This window comes from Hemiscyllium ocellatum, chromosome 24 (assembly GCF_020745735.1).
Source record: "Hemiscyllium ocellatum isolate sHemOce1 chromosome 24, sHemOce1.pat.X.cur, whole genome shotgun sequence".
Taxonomy (NCBI): Eukaryota; Metazoa; Chordata; class Chondrichthyes; order Orectolobiformes; family Hemiscylliidae; genus Hemiscyllium; species Hemiscyllium ocellatum.
Genome location: NC_083424.1, coordinates 10,156,403 through 10,176,399, shown reverse-complemented (window position 1 = coordinate 10,176,399; position 19,997 = coordinate 10,156,403). Strand labels below are relative to the sequence as shown.

Genomic DNA, 19,997 nt, shown 5'->3' with positions numbered 1-19,997 from the left:
TGCCCTCTGGTTTTGGAGTTTGCTACCCTGGGGAAAAGACCTTGTCTATTTATCCTAACCATGTCCCTCATAATTTTGTAAACCTCTGAGGTCACCCCTCAGTCTCCGTTACTCCAGGGAAAACAGCTCCAGCCTGTTCAGCCTCTCCCTGTAGCTCAAACCCTCCAACCCTGGCAACATCGTTGTAAATCTTTTCTGAACCCTTTCAAGACACTTCACATCTTCACCGTAGGAAAGATCAGAAAGACCTTCAATCAGTCAGCTTTTGATATGATTTGGTAGATGTGACCTTTTTTTTTATTTTTGACAAGTGATCTACTACTAATCGTAATTTGAGATTGGGAGATCCCAATTTGCCAAGGGTTGAGGTATGAATCTGCAATATGGCATTGTTCAATTTTTATCCTTTGTTATGTAATAACTTTTAAATCGACCTGCATTGGTCATGTTATGATACATCTTTCTGGAGAAGGTGGGACTTGAAAACAGGCCATCTGACCCAAAGGCAGGGACGCTACCACTGCTTCACAATAACCTTTATAAGTCTTGAGGCATTTATTGTTGATGTCAGGCCTCTGGAAACATGTTGGTCAACTGAAGACCAGCAATCATTACCGTAGCTCATTAAATCCAGCAAGTCAAGGTCTTTACCCAGAGAATGATTGGAATGTGGAACTTGATGCCGATATGAGTAAATGTTTTTATCCTTCAAGGTGATGTGGGTGTTTCTGGGCCAGCATTTTGTTGCCCATCCCTAATTTGAGAAGGTGTTGGTGAGCTGCTTTCTTCAACTATTGTAATCCATGTGACTTAGGTAATGTGTGGTTAGGGAGAGAGTTCCACAATTTTGACCCAGGACCAGTGAAGGAATGTCAATTACATTTGCCTAGCATGATGGTGTGTGGGTTTTGTTGGGAATAATTGTGGCAAATAGTACTGATACATTCAACGTGGAGCTGAACACGTACATTTAAGGAGGAATGAATAGAAGAATATATTGAGAAAAATAAGTGAAGTTTGAGGGAGTTCCAGTGTAAGCATAAATAAAGGCATAAGTGGACCAGATGACCAATTTCAGTGGTGCAGATTCTAAGTATTTGTCATATCAGTGAGTTTGCGTGTAATAAATATTAGAGCATTTTAAAAGGTGCAAGTTTGTTTTTCTGCTTTCTATATCTTGCTTTTATGTATTTCTTTTCTTTCTGTCTTTTTAAATTCATGGGCATCTCTGGTAAGGAAAGAATTTATTGCCCATTTGTAATTGTCCAGAGTCCACCACATTTCTGTATATTTGAATTCACATGTGGGCCAGATCTATGTGGTTGAACATGGCAGATTTCTTTTTCCCCAAAGGACATTCGTGAAACTTCTTTTTTTAAATGACATTTTTCATTGGCTGCATCGAACTTAAATTCCATCCTGTCGTGGGATTCGAACATGTCCCCAGAACATTAGCTTAGGGTTCTAGTTACTATTCTACCATCTTCCCAACCTGTGCTCCATATTCACCTCCCCCGTATCGGCACAGAACCTGCCCTTTGACGCTGCCCACTCCCACTTATGCTCCGAGAAAAGTATCAACAGGTCTCAGATTTGTTTTCCATCATGACTGAGCCTCACCCTGCTCACCTCAAAAGCAACATGGTTATAGCAACACCCTTTTCATCACTCGAGAGGTAATTTCCTTCCACTCCCCTATCAGCGTTCTGGAAAGACCACTCCCTCCGCGACTCCCTCATCAGGTCCACACCCCTCCACCATCTCAACCTTCCCCTGCAACCGCCAGAAATGCAAAACTTGCACCCACACCACCTCCCTCACTTCCCTCCAAGGCCCCAAGGGATCCTTCCATATCCACCACAAATTCACCTGCACCCCCACACACATCATTTATTGCATCCGCTGCACCCGATGTGGCCTCCTCTACACTGGGGAGACAGGCCGCCTACTTGCGGAACATTTCAGAGAACACCTCTAGGACACCTGCACCAACCACCTCGTGGCTGAACACTTTAACTCACCCTCCCACTCCGCCAAGGACATGCAGGTCCTTGGCCGCTTCCATCACCAGACCATGGTAACACGATGCCTGGAGGAAGAGCGCTTCATCTTCTACCTAGGAACCCTCCAACCACAAGAGATGAATGCAGATTTCTCCAGCTTCCTCATTTCCCCTCACCCCCCCCCCCCCACCTTATCTCAGTCCCAACCCTCAGACTCAGCACCACCTTCTTGACCTGCTATCTTCTTCCCAACCTCTCCGCCCCCATCCCCTCTCCAGTCTATCACCCTCACCTTAACCTCCTTCCACCTATCGCATTCCCAATGGCCCTCCCCCAAGTCCCTCCTCCCTTTTTATCTTAGCCTGCTTGGCACACTTCCTCATTCCTGAAGAACGGCTTATGCCCGAACTGTCGCTTCTCCTGCTCCTTGGATGCTGCCTGACCTGCTGCACTTTTCCAGCAACACATTTTTCATGTGTTGCTGAACCTTCGTGAGAGCACATCTGGAATATTGTCTGCAGTTTGGCCTCCTTATCTGAGGAAGGATATTCTGGCTATGCAAGAAGATCAACAGAGGCCTTCCAGGGTGATTCCTGGCAGAGCAGGACTGACGTATGAAGAGAAACTGGATTGGTTAGGACTATATTCACTGGAGTTGAGAAGAACGAGAGGGGTCTCACAGAAGCCTGTAAAATTCTAACAGGACGAGATGAAGTATCCTTCCTGCACTTACCCCCCAGTGGGATCGGGTAGTCCAGAAGCGGAGACCATTGTCCAGGGATATGGGGTTGGCCATCTAGGACTGAATGAGGAGAATTCTGTTCGCCCTTAGAATGGTGGAATTCTCTGCCACAGAAAGCAGCTTTGGCCAAAACATTGAGTGTCTTCAAGAAGGAGTTGGATTTACTCGAGCTGAACGGATCAAAGGGTGTGGAGAGAGAGCAGGAGCAGGATACTGGGTGGATGATCAGTCACGATCCTAGTAAATGGCTGAGCAGACTCAAAGCACCAAATGGTCTAGTCCTCCTATTTCCTATGCTTCTAAATTAGATTATTTGGTGGTTCTCTCACTACTGGAAGGACGTGGATGCTTTGGAGATGGTACAGAAAGGGTTTACCAGAATGTTGCCTGGTATGGGGGATTGTAGCTACAAACAAAGGTTGGATAGATTGGGTTTGTATTCACCAGAGCACAGAGGTTGAGGGGGGACCTGATCGAAGTTTGAGATTGTGAAAGGCATGGATAGAGTGGAAAGTATGAGGCTTTTTCCCAGGGTGGACGGGTCCGTTACTAGGGGACACAGCTCAAGGGTCAGGGGGAGGGGAAGAGTTTAAAAATACATACATGTGCAAGGCATGTTTTTCATACAAAGCGTAGTGAGTGCCTGGAACAAGCTGGGAGAAGGTGGTGGAAGCAGACACAATAGCAGCATTCAAGAATCTCCTTGACGAATACATGATTAGGAAGGGAATAAAGGGATACAGATCCTAGAAGTGAAAACAGTTTTAGTATGCAGGGCAAAATGTGTGGGCGCAGGGTAGGGGAAGGGGGCAAAGGGCCTGTTTCTGTGCTGTTATTCTTTGTTCTTTTGCACTGAGTGCAGCCAAGTTGCTACAATTTTCTACGGTAACCAGAGCACCTACTTCATACTTCATTTGGCCTTTATCGGATATCCAGATATCATAACAGGTGTTACCTAAATGCAAGTCTGTCTTTGATTTGATGGAACATTGCACAAGTTGGCTACAGTACATTGAAACAGGTGGATGTGAGGGTGAGGGAAAGGCTGTGGTGAAACTTCATGAAGTCTGCTTGTGCCCTCGTTCCCCAGCTGAACAGCGATGAACTATAAACATTTCATGGCAGCAGTTTTTAACCACTGACCCCTTCACCAGAACTGCCTATGGAAGTAGGGAAGGAAAAAAACTTCCCTTAACAAAACATCTATTGGCTTGGTTTTTGAAATGACCAAAAATAAAAAAGTTGTGGGCAGGGGAAAGGGCAGATGAAACCGGATGAAACTGGCAACACAGCGGCTCAGTAGTTAGCACTGCTGCTTCACAGCACCAGTCCAACCTGTGCAACTATGTGTGTTGACTTTGCACGTTCTTCCCATGTCTGCATGGGTTCCCTTTCGGTGCTCTAGTTTCCTTTTACTGTTCAAAGACGTGCAGGTTACATGGATTAGTAATCCTAAATTACCCATAGTGCCCAAAAGCATTGCCTTAGACTAAAGGGAAGACCTTTTGGAACAGAGATTAGGAGAAATGTCTTCAGCCAGAGAGAAGGGAATCAATGGAACTCATTGCCACAGAAGGCTGTGGAGGGGGGCCAGGTCATTGATTATATTTAAGACTGAGGATAGGTTCTTGAGTATCAAGGGTTATGAGGAGAAAGTGGGAAACTGGGGTTGAGAAACTTACCAGCTATGCTCGAGTCTGCTCTGCCATTCAATGGGACTGACTTATGATATGCAGGCTAGGTGGTTTAGCCATGGGAAATGCTGGGTTACAGGAATAGAGGTAGCAGGGGTGGATCTGGGTGGATGCTGTTTGTGGTGGGATGGGTTCATGTGGTCTCAATGGGCTGAATGGCCTGCTCCCACGCTGTAGTGGATTCGATGATTCTGGTCTATTGAGGACTGAATCGGCAGTTAGCACATGAAGAGCCAGCAAATCCACAGTCAGCCAAGTGGGCTTCTATGCTGCAGTTTTAACAAGCAGCTGAAATCGTCTGTGTGCTTTGTCTCTTTTCAGTCTTCCCCTCAAAGTTATCTACGTGCTTCAACTCTATCAAGAGGGTGCAGCCACTGTGAGCCGCAGTGCTTTGCACACACAAGTCTCGGAAGGTGGCAGAACAAGTTGTTAAAGCTGCTATATTTAAAAACAATTTTTGGTATTTTGTTAAAAGGTGAAGTACAAAAATGAGGAAGCGGGATTCAACCTTTTACAAATTGTTTGGTCAGTCCTCCTCTCGTTTGTCCAATTCTGAATACCACACTTTTTAGGGAAGGGAGGTGTCAGTTTAATGGTACTGTCACCTAAATTACTAATCAAGGTGAAGTACCTTGGTCTGAGCAGACCAGAGGGTTGCATGCTCTCTCTTGCTCATTAGAGAGACGTGACTGGTGTTGGATTTAACCTGAGAGTCACTATACCTCCAGAGATTGAGAAGGAAAATTCTTTGTGGTAACCCCAGCCAGTGCAGCAACTGAATCCAATCTGTTGACATTAGTCTGCTTTGCAAGTCGGCTAACTAAGCTAACCAAACCCACTATTAATCCAGAGACACAACCTTGGTCTGGGCACGCAGGCTCAAATCCTCCCATAGCAGATGGTGGATTCTGAGTTTGGTTAAAATCTGGAGCTAAGAAGTCATCATTGATAAATTCACCTGGTTCACGAATGCCCTTTAGGGAAGGAATCTGCCATCCTTACCTGGTCTGGCTGACATGTAGCCCCAGACCCATAGCAAATGTGGTTGACTCTGAACTGCCCTCTGGGCAGTTGGGGATAGCCAACAAATGCTGGCATAGTCCGTGATGCCCACATCCTGTGATTGACGTTTTTTTTAAATAAAGAATTCAATGTTTTTGATTTCAAAACATCGTTGGAAAAGTTTTTAGAAAAGGAGAAATTCACACCGCTACATGCTAGCAGCGAGTGAACATAGCCAACTGTCTAGCTTTTTGAAAGAGCTAATGAAGGTGAGATAGGATGAATGGCCTCTGTCCGTGCCATCAGCTTTTGAGAATATATTCTTTTGTTCAAATGACTAAAGCTGACTGAAGAGCAGGCTGAACTAATATAACCAAGTACGATGAAGCAGCAAGAGTGGTTCATATTTTAGATCTAAATTAATTTTAATCTGAATAAACAGGAGCAAGTGTTTTGTTGAAGTTTGCACTCAATTATCCAAACCTGTCTCTTATCTGAAGCAACATCAAACAATTTGTTGTGTCCGGATTCACTCACTCCCAGGGGGGCATAACCGCATCCAATTGTTGGATTTCTGATCTGTGATCATCATAAATTAGCGTCATAGAGGTCTGCAGGGCAAAGGGGGACTGTTTGGCCCATCAAGTCTGTACTGGTCATGAACAGCCACCAATTCTAAGCCTATTTTCCAGCACTTTGCCCTTTAGCCTTGCAGGCCTTAGCATCATAAGTGTACATCTAAATACTGCTTAAATGTTGAGGTTTTCTGCTTTACCACCCTTACAAGCTATGAGTTTCAGATTCTCACCACCTTTCTTGGTAAAAACATTTTCCTCACCTCTTCTCTAAACTTCCTACCCCTTCTCTAAACTTCCTACCCCAACCTTAAATTTATGCCCCGCACCACCAAAGGGGAAAGTTTCTTCCAGTCTATTCTGTCTGTGACCCTCAGTTTTATACATCTCAATCATTTGGTGAGTGGGCAAATCAATGGCAGATGCAGTATAATTTGGATAAATGAAAGGTTATTCACTTTGGAAGGAAAAGCAAGGAGGCAGATTACTACCTGAATGGCTATAAACTGGGAGAAGGGACTGTGCAGTGGGACCTGGGTGTCCTTGTTCACCAGTCGCTCAAGGTAAGCTTGAGGGTGCAGCAGGAGGTGAAGAGGGCAAATGGTATGTTGGCCTTCATTGTGAGAGTTCAGAGTACGGGAGCAGGGATGTGTTGTTGCAGTTACACAGGGCCTTGGTGAGGCCACATCGAGAATATTGTGCGCAGTTTTTGTCTCCTTTCTGGGGAAGGATGCTCAGTGAAGGGAGTGCAGCGAAGGTTTCCCAGGCTGATTCCCATCCATGGTGGGACTGATGTATGAGGAGAGATTGACTAATGAGGTTAGGATTGTTTTAGCTGGCGTTCAGACAAATGAGGGGAGATCTCATGGAGACTTATAAAATTCTAACAGGACTAGACAGGGTAGATGCAGGCGGGATGTTCCCAATGGTGGGGGTGTCCAAAACCAGGGGTCACAGTCTGAGGATTCAGGGTGGATCATTTAGGATGGAGATGAGGGGACATTTCTTCACCCAGAGAGTGGTGGGCCTGTGGGATTCATTATCACAGGAAGCAGTTAGTGCCAAAACATTGAATGTATTTAAGGAGCAGCTAGATATAGCACTTGGGGTGAATGGGATCAAAGGTTATGGGAAGAAAGCAGGATTAGGTTGTTGAGTTGGACATTCAGCCATGATCACAAAAAATGGCAAAGCAGGCTCAAAGGGCCCAATGGCCTTCTCTTGCTCCTATCTTCAATGTTTCTATGTCCCCCTCAGTTTTCTCTGCTCCAAAGAAAACCGCACCAGTCTATCTGATCTTTCTTCATAACTAAAACTCTCGAAACCAAGCAACATCCTGGTAAATTTCCTCTGCACCCTGTCCAGTGCAATCGCATCCCTCGCAGAATGCACATTGCACAACTCCATGCAGTGTGCTTCCAATTAAACCTGTTGGACTATAACCTGGTGTTGTGTGATTTTTTTATCTTTGTACACCCCAGTCCAACATCAGCATCTCCAAATCATGACATCATCTTTGTTGAAAGTCTTGTCTGCTTCATGAATGTCTTGGTGGAAAGGAAATTTGCAAATTCTTTGGTTGACTCTTTAACAGTTAACCTGACAGGCTACTCAGTTCTGGGTTAATTAAGATGGGCAATAAATGCTGGTCTTGCCAGCAATGCCCATATCCCATAAATTAATTATTAAAAATTACGCACTACAAGCTATCAAACGCCAGTGCAATATTGATCTGTTTCAACGGTGTTTGATTGAGGGATAAATATCAGCCTGAATTCTTCTGTTCAACAGGTTCTTGCTGAACGTAATCCCAAACTAAACTAGTCCCACCTGCCTGCTCCTGGCCAATATCCTTCCAAACCTTTCCTCTTCATGGATCTATCCAACTGTCTTTTAAACTTTGTCATTGTATCCACATCCACCACTTTCTCAGGAAATTTATTCCATATACAAACCACCTTGTGTTGAAAAAAAATTGCCTCTTGTGCCTTTATGTCCACCTGGAAGTTGACATCTCACCTAGAAGGTATCATTCCTAAATAGTGGCACATTCCCTAATTGTACTGACCCTGACCATAAACTTCAATTTTGTATTCACATGTTGAGAAGGGGGTTTGAAGTTTCAACCCTCCAGTTCCGTAACTTGATTGTGGCCAGCTACAATGCAGTTGACATCTGTAAATGTAACATGTGGGTAGCAATGCGAAGAAGGAAACTCGATCACTGCAAGAACTGATGGAAAAGCAGGAGACTGCAACTGCTGGAAATCTGAAATAAAACCAGATGTTCATCAGCACTGGTCACCACTGTGGATAGAAGAGGAAGAGTCAAATGTTTCAATCTGATGACCTCTGTTTCTGATTTGTAACAGAAAGATATTGATCTGAAACACTGTCTGTCTTTCTCTCCCCACAGATGCTGCTTGACCAGCTGAATTTTTTTTCCTGATTTCTGGCTTTAAGCCCAAACCAAGATTTGCCTCACTTTCATTTTCCTTGTCAATTGCTGTCTTGCCACCTTTTGCATGCTCTGTTTGGAATGAGTCGATTAGGAAATTTGTACTTTTGCACCTTTAGCAGCTATGCGCAAACAGATCAGGATTGATAAATTCAAAAGAGAAATTGATGATTATCCTAAAGAGAAACTTGCAAGGTGATGTGAAAAAGGTGGCAGTGAGACTAATTGAATTACTGCCATTCCCAGACAGAACAGGCTAAATGGCCACGTTCTGTGCTGGGCACTCTACAAACAGTCCGACCAGCTGTGATCTTATCGGAGTGTGGAGCTGGTTCAAAACGCCAATAATTTAAAATGTGTGAAAATTGTTAAGCAATTCTCTACTAATTTGTTGGAGGTTAATAACCATTTCGAAGTAGTGTTGGTGCCCATCCAGCTTTTCCCAAGGGCATAGAGTCAACTACAAAGTCATGCCAAGTGAATACAGAAAAGCATTGCCAGACTATGCATTGCATCAGGAAGCCAAATTTGTTTTCTGATCACTTAACCCTTTTCATTTCAGTTCCATCACATTTTTGCTCTAGTGCCAACCCGCACAACTTTGCGTGATGAGATTTGAACTGATTTCTAGATTATGATTGGAGTGATGTACTTCCTAGGCTGCAGTATAGTGCACAGACAGGTTTTCCCTTCCGCTTCACCATGCGGAGTACCTGGCAGGATTTCACATCCAGAGAGAGAGTCTTTCCTATATGAGTGTTTATATTAGATTCAGTGCTGGTCTGTTATTCCACGTGATGGCAATTTAGAAAAAGGATGAGTTTAACAGTTGCATTCACCTTGAGTTGAGAACATTTATGAAGTTTTATACAATGGACCTGGAAGGAGCAGGTTAGTTTCAGTTTATTACTTGGTTTGGAGAAACCCTCTGACATCATCATGATTCATGAGTATGATTCTTGTTACCCTTCACTGATGTGTGACTTTAGCCTGACAAATCATGAGAACAGTGTTGTAAAAATGTGTAATTCGTTGTTTGTGAATATTAATAAACCATCGTCAGTTTAGTTTTAGTTTGCAGAAGTAAATCATCCCAGATGATTACTAATAAATTACTAATTAATTGTTGATCAAAATTCCAGGCCATGACCATCTGCAACAAATGATAACCTGATATTTTCTAATCAACCTGTCCACTGATATTATTACACACCTCTGGAGCAGATAGGACTTGAACCCAGGTCTCCTGGCTCAGAGTCAGAAATCAAATGTCATCAGGTTATAGTCCAACAATTTTTATTTGAGATAGCAAGCTTTAGGAGTGCATCAAGAGCTTGTGATTTCAAATAAACCTGCTGGCCTATAACCTGGTGTCACATGCTCCTTGATGCCATACTTGGTCCAGTGCTACCTAGGTGTCAGGGCAGGAGGTTGTGATTACACCCAAAAAATCAACTTCTCCACCTCCTGATGCTGCCTGGCTTGCTGTGTTCTTCCAGCCTCCTGCTGCCAGGCAGCATCAGGAGGTGGAGAAGTTGATGTTTTGGGTGTAATCACAGCCTCCTGCCTATCTACTTTGGATTCCAGCATCTGCAGTTTTTTTTTGTTTCAAGTTATCGAGGGCAGTAACTGTCCCTTCCATTCTGGTGTTTCCTGATTAGTTTACAGTTAAACCAAGGCTGGAATGAGGTCAGGAACTGAGTGGCGGCCATGTCCTTTAGGAATTTGTTAGCTTGATCAGGAGAGGTGCCACCAAATCACTAGCTGATGGACATCCTCCAGGGTATTTTCTGTACCTTTCCCACCTTCAGTGCTTCCTCCATCTGAATGGTGTTCAACATAGAAGACTGATTCATCAACTGAGACTTGGGGGTGCGCCGGGGTGTGGAACTGACAAGAGATGGTAATCAAATCTTTTTGCTAATGTTTGACCTGATTCCATGAGACTACATTGCATCCAGAGTTTATATTATAGAATGCAAGGGCAGCAATTTCCCAACAGTGTACTATACTATTACCCTGTCCTACCAGTGGAACAGGACCTACCCAGAGATGATGATGAATGGTGTTGCCTGAACATAGCAATATACACTGAAACATACATTTTATAGTCAACATGAGGCTATTGCTTGATTAGTCTGTGGGACAACTCTCCCAATTTTAGCATCAGTCCACAAATGTTGGTAAGGACTTTACAGGGTCGACCGGACTGTAGTTGCTGTTCTCATTTTCAGTGCCTTGGTCAATGTCAAGTGGTCCATCTGGTTTCCTTTCTTTATGTATTGTTGTAGTTTGATTCAATGGTCTATTGCTGGGGCATTCCCAAGGGCAGAGTGAACATTTGGGATGGCAAGCAGGATAATGTATTGAGCTGCTTTGCACTGAATGTCGTTAAGCTTCATGTGTTGCTGGACATGCATATATCCAGGCCGGTGGGGAGTATTTCATCACACTCCTGACTTATGCCTTGCAGATGGTGAACAGGCTTTGGGAAGTCAGGAGGGGAGTTACAAATTTGAGAATTCCCACCCGTCTGATCTGCTGTTGCAGCTGCAGTGGCTGCACGGCTGCTGATTACTTTCCCTGTAAACCCTGTCAGAAAAATAAATGTTTGTGGACGTTTGGATGAGGAGGAGGGCGTGGTATAGCAGTTTGCTGTTGCCATTTGAATTAGTTATGACCTCCTTGAGTAGTCATCTTGTGACCATCTTGTGAGAAATAAATTGGTGTCAGAGGACTGGGTGGTACACATGAGCCTGTATAGCTGGGGGATATCTCTGTGATGCTGCCTGAACTCTGCTAAGTTGTCTTTCCATCTCCTTTTAACTTTTGTGTCTTTCCCGCAGTTGCACTGAAGGGCAACAGCTGTCTTGTGCAGAAAGATCTTGACAGGAAATGCCACCAGGCAATTTGTTGACTTCAGTCTGAAGGACTTCCAACACTGGAGTGAGAAACTATTTCCTTCTAAGGGAAAATCCAGCTTGCTCCAGGACAGATTATGTTCCGCATCTTTTTACTGTTTGGTACTAAGACTCCTGTTGAGTCTCAGTGATCTTGGGGGTTTCTTACATACTGTGATCATCAAACTTTTATTCCAGCATCAATTACCTGGTGGCCTTCAAACTGTCAGGAAAACCAGGTCATTTCCCCCTGCCCCACCTGCCATCAATAAGACAAATAAATGACCCTTTAAAATTGATTCACACGAATGTAAGCATCACTGGGTCAGTTAAGAGTCAACCACATTGGTTCTAGGACTGGAATCATGTGTAGGCCGAACCAGGACAGCAGATTTTATTCCTTTAAAAGACATTAGTGAACCAGATGGGTGCTTTCCAACAATCGCTTCATTAGACTCCAGATTTATCCTTTTAATTTATTTCAAATTCCACCATCTGCCATGGCAGGATTCTGTCCCTGGAACGTTACCCAAGACTCTGGTTTAATAAACGTTCAATTGTTCCATGAGGCCAGCCTTCCTCCACCTTTTTTAAAGCCAAAACCTTGTCATTTCTTATTGTTGATTTACTTCCTTATTGATTGTGACCTGAGGGCAGCTCACAGTGCCAGGGACCTGGGTTCGATTCCCGCCTCGGACGACTCTGTGCTGAGTTTGCAAATCCTCCACATCATAGAGTCATAGAGATGTATAGCATGGAAACAGACCCTTTGGTCCAACCCGTCCATGCCAACCAGATATCCAACCCAATCTAGTCCCACCTGCCAGCACCCGGCCCATATCCCTCCAAACCCTTCCTATTCATATACCCATCCAAATGCCTCTTAAATGTTGCAATTGTACCAGCCTCCACCACATCCTCTGGCAGCTCATTCCATACATGCACCACCCTCTGCGTGAAAAAATTGTCCCTTAGATCTCTTTTATATCTTTTCCCCTGTCGCCCTAAACCTATGCCCTCTAGTTCTGGACTCCCTGACCCCAGGGATAAGACTTTGTCTATTTATCCTATCCGTGCCCCTCAATTTTGTAAACCTCTATAAGGTCACCCCTCAGCCTCCGACGTTCCAGGGAAAACAGCCCCAGCCTGTTCAGACTCTCCCTGTAGCTCAAATCCTCCAACCCTGGCAACATCCTTGTAAATCTTTTCTGAACCCTTTCAAGTTTCACAGCATCTTTCCGATAGGAAGGAGACCAGAATTGCACGCAATATGCCAACATTGGTTAGACCAATGTCCTGTACAGCTGCAACATGACGTCCCAACTCCTGTACTCAATACTCTGACCAATAAAGGAAAGCATACCAAATGCCGCCTTCACTATTCTATCTACCTGCGACTTCACTTTCAAGGAGCTATGAACCTGCACTACACGGTCTCTTTGTTCAGCAACACTCCCTAGGACCTTACCATTTAAGTGTATAATTCCTGCTAAGATTTGCTTTCCCAAAATGCCCACCTCGCATTTATCTGTCTGTGTTGGTTTCCTCCAGGTGCTCCGGTTTCCTCCCACAGTCCAAAGATGTGCAGATTGGGCAGTGTAGTATGGCCAATTCACCTATTTTGTTCGGTGCATTAGTCACGGGTAAAGGTGGGCGGACGAATGGGTCTGGGTGGGTTGCTTTTCGGAGGGTCAGCGTGGGCTTGCTGGCCCGAAGGGCCTGTTTCCATGCTGTAGAGAATCTAATCTTTCTTCTTTCTGCTAGGCCCCCAACATGGACTGCTCAAGCTTACCACCAGGGAGTCGTAGGCATGTCAGAGAATGTTGCAATTCCAAATTGCTTTTGTTTTGTAGTAAATTAGATTCAGAAGCCACTGGAGAGGGGACCCCCAAGGAGAACACCGAGCCTGTCCCGTCAGCACAGTGGAAACGTGGAAATAGCAGCTTGAGATGAACAGTCTGGTCAGGTGGAGAGGATTGGGAGAGCCAAGGTTCACAAGTGCAGTACAGAATTATACAAGTATACTACTTCCTGCCTCCTGGATGCTGACATGTCCCGGCCACAGCAATTTCTCGTTAATCACTAACCTCATTCCTGATCTCAGCCGCTGCTAGCCCTCGTGTGCACCAGAGAGAATAGGGAACGGCCTCAGCACACGCGTTATTTCGTATAAGCCGTGCTGTGAGTTAACTAGTTCGGCTGGTTCGACCAGAAAACCCTAAAGCTGAGCAGCGAATGAAGGAGGCCTTCCCCCCCCCCCCCCCCCAAGAGTTCTCCCTGCAGTACAAGGCAGCGCCTCTCCCTCTGAGCTGCCGCTGGGGTTTAAATTGTCCGCTTCAAGTTTGTTTGTATTTTAGCGCTTTTACATCTGCTGGAGGGAACAGTTGCTTCAACTGGCTTTCGGTGGGGAGGATTTTACTCACTGATAGATCACCCACTTCCTCACGTCGCCAGAGTGAGTGAAAAGTTAAAAACGACTTTGGATTTTAATGTGTTGTGCACTGACTGAGTGAGTGAAAGTCGTTCAGGATAGTCTGCAGTATTTATAACTCTCCCTGAGTGTGTCCCACTCTCCTGACTCGCCACCACATAACAGATGAAGCCCGATTATCTGTCCAGTCGCTTGGTTCTGTGCAGTCGCAAAATGACATGAACACGCCAACGTGCTGGAGAAAGTCGACAGGTCAGGCAGTTTCTGTGGAGAGAGGAAACGGGGTTAACGTTTCAAGTCCGGTATGACTTCGGTTTTGTTTTTCTCTCTCTCGTTGATTTTTTTTTTAAATACAGGATAGTTGTGGTATCTCTCCACACTCCCACACTCCTCCCCGCCCCGCCTTATTGCAGAAATCAGGAGGGGTGGGTGGTACAGAGCCTGAGCAGACAATTGTAGTCAACAAGAAACTTCAGCTGTGAACGTAGTTTGGAGAAATTAGGACTGTGCAGTCGTAATGCCCCGACCACCGGACCGGCAGACCTGAGTACAAGTCCCACCTGCTCCAGAGGTGTCTGATAGCAACTCTGAACAGGTTGATAAAAAATATTTTTTTTAATATACATATAAACCTTTTTAAGGGGAGCTTTGGCAGGAGTTGTCAACTTACCGTGGGGTCTGGACAGAGTAGGTAGGGATAAACAAAAAGAGTATACGTATGGGATGAATGGAAGGATATGGATCTAGGGCATTATTTTAATTTGCCCTTGGTAGTGTTCGGCAAACATCGTGAACCGAAGGGCTGGACCGTTTCCTGTTCAGAAATTGCTTGGAAAAAATTCACTTTGTCTGACAGCATTCAAGGAGAGAAACCAGAATTAGCAATTCAGGTCAAGTGACCCTTCCTCAAAACTGTCTCTGATTTACACCATCCGTAGTTCCCTTGGTTTACAATTTAGGTAGGGAGAAAGGTACTTGTTCTTGACCATTGCATAATCGATGGGCCAAATGGCCTTTTTCTGTGTGTTATAGACATCTGAGACTCCAGAAAACGATCTAAAATGAGAGAGCGCAGCTATAAGGAAATTTCTTGTGAGAAGAAACATTGGGGGATGGAATGCATTGTTTGGAAATTTGGTGGAGGCAGTTTCAACCGAGGCATTTGCTCGGGTATTGAATGATTATTTAAATGGAAACAAATAAAAAATTGCTTCACAGGTCTTTCCCTCATCAGAAGCAGTCTGGGGGGAAAAACACGTCACCAAATCTATTCCTTCGTGAAATGAAGATACACCCAAAAGCTTTGACAACTTGTCAGTTTTTCACAAGGCTGAAGTTCTGTACTACCAATTTATGTATGAAGAACAACATTCATGGCTGAAGGGGAAAAGGTAGGAGAATGAAGCTAAGTCAATGCTCATTCAGAGAGCCAGTCCAGACTTGATGGACTAAATGGCCTCCTTTTGCACTGTAACAGTTCTGTCGTGCCTTGCACACGTGAATTTAACTGCATGTGAATGGCATTCCTTTTCATTTATAATTGAGAGATTTTTCTGTCCCACTTTGTTGTGTTTCTTCCACTCCCTTGGATTCCTTTCTAACAGGTCATCGGTCCACTGCTGGTCCACAGGCAGGTAGCAGGAAGAAGGTGCAAACTCCTGAGCTGTTTTTTGTTTTAATGAGAGGCAGGTTGGAGAGAGTAATTATTCTTCATGATCCACCGTCAAAGTTGGCTAAATCCCATTGTTGCTCATCAGTTTGCAATAGAACGGTGAACACTGAGAGTTGGCTCTGATCTGATCCCTGAATCCTGCATTGCTTGACAATTCGATCTCTTGGGAGGCTTTTGGAAAACATTCTGTAGCTCTTGGCTTTAGAGATCTCCCAGGAGAAAGGTTCAACAAAGGTGCCTCTACAGCGTAATGAAACATCCCAAGACACTTCAGAAAAGCATTAGCAAGCAAGGTACACTGCCAAGCCCCATTAAAGGAGTACCAGGGCAGGAAAGAGGAAGACTTTAAGGTGCAGAACAGGAAATGATGGGGAGGCTTAGGGAGGGGGTTACAGAGCCTGAGGCTGAGATGGCTGGAAGCAAAGCTGCCAATGATGAAGCCACTGAAGTTGGAGGTTCAATCAAGATTTGGAGGGGCTGGAGGAGACAGCAGGAATAGGGAAGATTGGCATATCATTAAAAGGGAGCAGTCGTCTTTTAGTTCAAATTGTTATTGATCCTGTTACCTTCTGAATTTTAAGGCTTTAATTTCAAAACCTTTATACTTCATCATACATAGATAAATGCCTTTCTTCAAAGTATTAATGTACCAAATTGCTGTTGGGAATATTTTGGTTCACGTTCAAATGCATAATTACTGTCAGTTATTAAAAATAACTATAGAAAAGCACTGATAAATCATCTTGCTTTGCTGTCAAACTGTTAAATAATTGAAGGAGGGGTTCAAAATGCCACAGGGAAACCTATTGAAAATAATTTTGCAGAATTGCCAACTTTAAGTCCATTAACTTTAATTATCTGGGAAACCAACCTGCCAGATACTAAGGATCATAGCAAGCATCTGGCATATCCAGCTCAGTTTCAGCGTAATATTTAACTTGTTTCCATTTTTATGTCTTTTTTTTTAAGAAAGGCATATTGCTTGTGCCCACATGTCAACTTTTCTCTGTGAATATTCTTTGTTTTCTTCCTCTGCTCCATTCAGTACATCATAAATCATGGGATGATTGTTGAGATATAGTATCAATGCACCCAGGTCCCAAGATATCGCAGAGAGATGTGATAACTAACTTCATTACAACGTTGAGTTGAGGTTTGCGTTGATAATGTAGGGTAAACGGCACCGTATGGGTGTATGTATATGTAGGCTTTTAATGTGGACACGCCTGTGCCCCCAGGACAAATATCCATTTTTTTATTTAATATAGTGCCATGGTATCATGTGCATGGGTGGGTGTTGCAGTGGAATGTCACTGGACTAGTAAGAGGCCCAGGGTAATGTTCTGGATGCACTGTTTCACTTCCTGTGGATAAAATTAATTAAATGTAGAATTGATGACTATTCTAAGCAATGGTAACCACAAAATTGTGGTTATAAAAACCCCTGAGAAAGAGTCACTGGACTCAAATGCTAATTCTGATTTCTCTCCTCCAGTGCTGCCAGAATTGCTGAGCTTCCCCAGCAATTTCTGTTTTTGTTGTTAAAAGCGATGGGTTTTAGGAAAGGAAATCTGCCATCTTGCCTGGTCTGGCCTTGACTCCAGACCCACAGCAATGTCTTTGGCTTCTCTGTGAAGAGGCCCAGCAAGCCTAGCAATCTGGGATGGCTTAAAAACTGCTGGCTGGCTTTGTCCGTGACTCACATACCCCATGAAAGAGTTTTTAAAAGGTACATGTGATTCTGTGAGTGTACAGTAATGTGTAAATGTATGGAAGCCATGACTCAGTGGGTAACTCTCTCTTTCTTAGTCAGAAGTTTGTGCTTTCACATTCCACTCTGCAGACTTGAGAACGACAATCAGGGCTGGCATTCAGTTGAACAGAGAGAGTTCTGAATTGTCAGTGGCTGTCTTTTAGATGAGATGCTGAACTGACGTCTTTCTGCTCCCTGCTGTCAATGTAAAAAGTATTTCTTTGACCAGCTGGGTAGTTCTCCATGGCGATCGAACCAATGTTTCATCATCTAGCAACACCATGAGCAGGTGATCTCTTCTTTTTATCACATTGCTGTTACGGGATCTTGCCATGCTTCCTATAGGTAAACAGTGACTGGCATTTCAAAAGTGTTTGCTGGCAGTGAAGTGTTTGGAAACCTCTTGTGATCATGAAAGGCACTATATAAATGCAACGCTTGGTACATATATGTACGTATTGTTGCACAGATTTTGTCTGTCATGCATGTGAGGGTATCTGTAGTTGTCACAGGTAAACATAGCCCCATGAATTGTTGGGTGAAACGTTTTTGTAAGATTTGTTTTGAGGAATCTTTTGGGTAGCTCTTATAGGGCGACTGAATGAGTTTTGACAAGAGTGCTTCCTTGTCTGTTAACCATGTGATCGAGTTGTTCAGCTTGAGAAGAGAAGGCCTTTTGATTGATCAGCCAGTACTACGACGCAGTTCAATGGCAGTTTTGTGCTTCATTCAAAAATTTAAAATGAGAGGAACCTTTTTTGAGCATTTTACTTTTCAGTTGGAGTATTTCATGCATGGTGTGCGTATGCGTGTACGCTCTTTTATGGACCGCCCGAATTTAAAAATCTTTACAAAATTCTATGCTTCTGAAATTATTTCCGACATCACCAAAAGCACACCAGGGCTGTATCAGTGCTTTTAAGAAATACTTCTTTTATATTGATATGCTTTCACCCTCTGGCGATGCTTGTCATATTTTTAGGCTGATAAAATGTCGAACATGCTTAATTGGTTAAACAATCTTTTTAACTCTTTATATGCAATGGTGGATGGTCAAAAAAGCTGCAGTCCTGTGTCTGTTCCTGCCTTGTGAGGCAAGATGAATATGAAGGATCCTTGCCATGGTTCAATGATGTCTAAAATGTCTTGATTAAATTAGAGAAGAAACATGAAGATGCTGGCTGTTTTGGAGTTTTTTCCTGTGGGGTTTTAGAATCGTCAGTGAAATTACTGATTCTACATTTTCTTAACTTCAGATAGGATATTCTGCACCAGCATGTCTGTGACAGAGCAAACCTGACTCAGCAAGAAGTTTTAGCTAACACCATAAAAGGCTAAAGAACAGCTGAATTTGTTTCCGAAGCAGCAGTCTTAATTAATTAATCCCTGTTGTCTGAAAAGGTGTCTAACAGGCTTGTACCCTTCTCCTTCCCCACCCTGTGTCTCTGCAGTTTTCACGTTTTTGGGAAGGTGAGGTCTGTTACTCAGTTTTGAAAATGAACATACGGATATTGCTGCTGGTGATTGGGAGAGTATATCGTCAGCCTCTGCTTTTGATATATTGATGGGTTAGATGAGGAAAGTAGCAGGAGGCTTGTGTGAAGCATAAGCTCCAACACAACAGTCTTGGGCTGAGAAGTCTGATTGTGTTGCAGAAGTCAGTAAGATACATCCACCTCAGATGTTGTGGATGCAGACATAACTGGAGCTTGTGTGGGACAGAACTGGGAAACCACAGCATCATTTGATTTGCAGTTTTCACGAGGCATTAAATTTCTGACTGTTCCAGTTGCTATGGTTGGGGAAGATGGCAACCCCCAAAAGATTTCTGGTAAGGAAGTGCTGCTGGGAATCAATTCTAAAAATGCTGCAACTCTCCACCAGCCTGACAGCATCTGACATTAGTGCGTACCAGAGTGTTTCCAGCATTGAGAGTTTTTTTTTTAAATTTCAGTATTTCTCTAATCTAGATCAATATTCTTCCCTTGACCAATGTCACTGCAGAAGTAAAATAATTATGGGATCTTGCTGTGCATGTTTTCTGACACTGTACTCAGTCACTATGACTTGGTTGTCTGCAAAACACATTGTCCTGTGTCTCTGAACCATTTCTGTTCTTTGCAAAGTACCTATTTATTCACCGATTTGGAAGTTCATTATTAAATCTGATTTAATTTTAAAAATATTTGTTTGGTGATGGAAAGCATTTCCACTATGACTAAAACTGATACTCTTGGTTAACCATAGCATATGTACATGTTCTGAAGCAACATGAAGTTTGTAAGCTGAACTGTTTCTTCCCCCCCCCCTCCTTTTTAAAAAGAATCACAAAGGCACATTCATAACATCCTCTGACTCCATCCCTATCTCTGATAAACCCTCATCCGTGACTTTGCAATCTCCACACTTGGCTATTCCAGCACTCTTCTGAATGGTCTCTTGAATTGTCTATACCAAGGGCCATCCTTCACTAAGACTTATTTTAAAGTGTAGTATTCCCTTTTTGTAAAGTAGTTATCCTTAGTTACCCAAAACTCTGTGCTACCCATATTCTAATTGGAACTAAGGTCCATTCACATTTGGATTTGTCGACTACATCAAATCCTGGTTAAGCATTTCCTCAACTTCACATCCTCATTTTCAAATTCCTCCAAGGTTTTGGCTGCTTTTTCTTGATAATCTCTCCTTTTGCGATACTGGGATGTCCATGTGCCTCGAATTCTGGCCTCTTGAGCATCCCCAATTTTAATCACCCTACAATTGGTCAA

General features: G+C 43.6%; 1 protein-coding gene across 5 annotated transcripts in view; it reads left to right on the top strand.

The window, feature by feature from the left end:
• Positions 1 to 19,997, top strand: part of hic2 (hypermethylated in cancer 2) — a 78,247-nt gene that overhangs the window by 49,590 nt on the left and 8,660 nt on the right. Inside the window, exon 1 of one of the 5 annotated variants that reach the window (XM_060843462.1) lies at positions 9,341 to 9,364. The exons of 1 other annotated variant lie outside the window; for it this stretch is intronic. Coding sequence is in view for 1 of the 4 variants with exons in the window: in XM_060843457.1 (XP_060699440.1) it covers positions 15,158 to 15,195 (38 nt within the window). In the remaining 3 variants the exon portion in view is untranslated. Of the gene's footprint in view, positions 1 to 9,340; positions 9,365 to 13,677; positions 14,107 to 14,254; positions 14,400 to 15,067; positions 15,196 to 19,997 lie in introns of those variants that run through there. 3 more of the 5 variants (XM_060843460.1, XM_060843461.1, XM_060843457.1) reach the window with 3 other exon arrangements.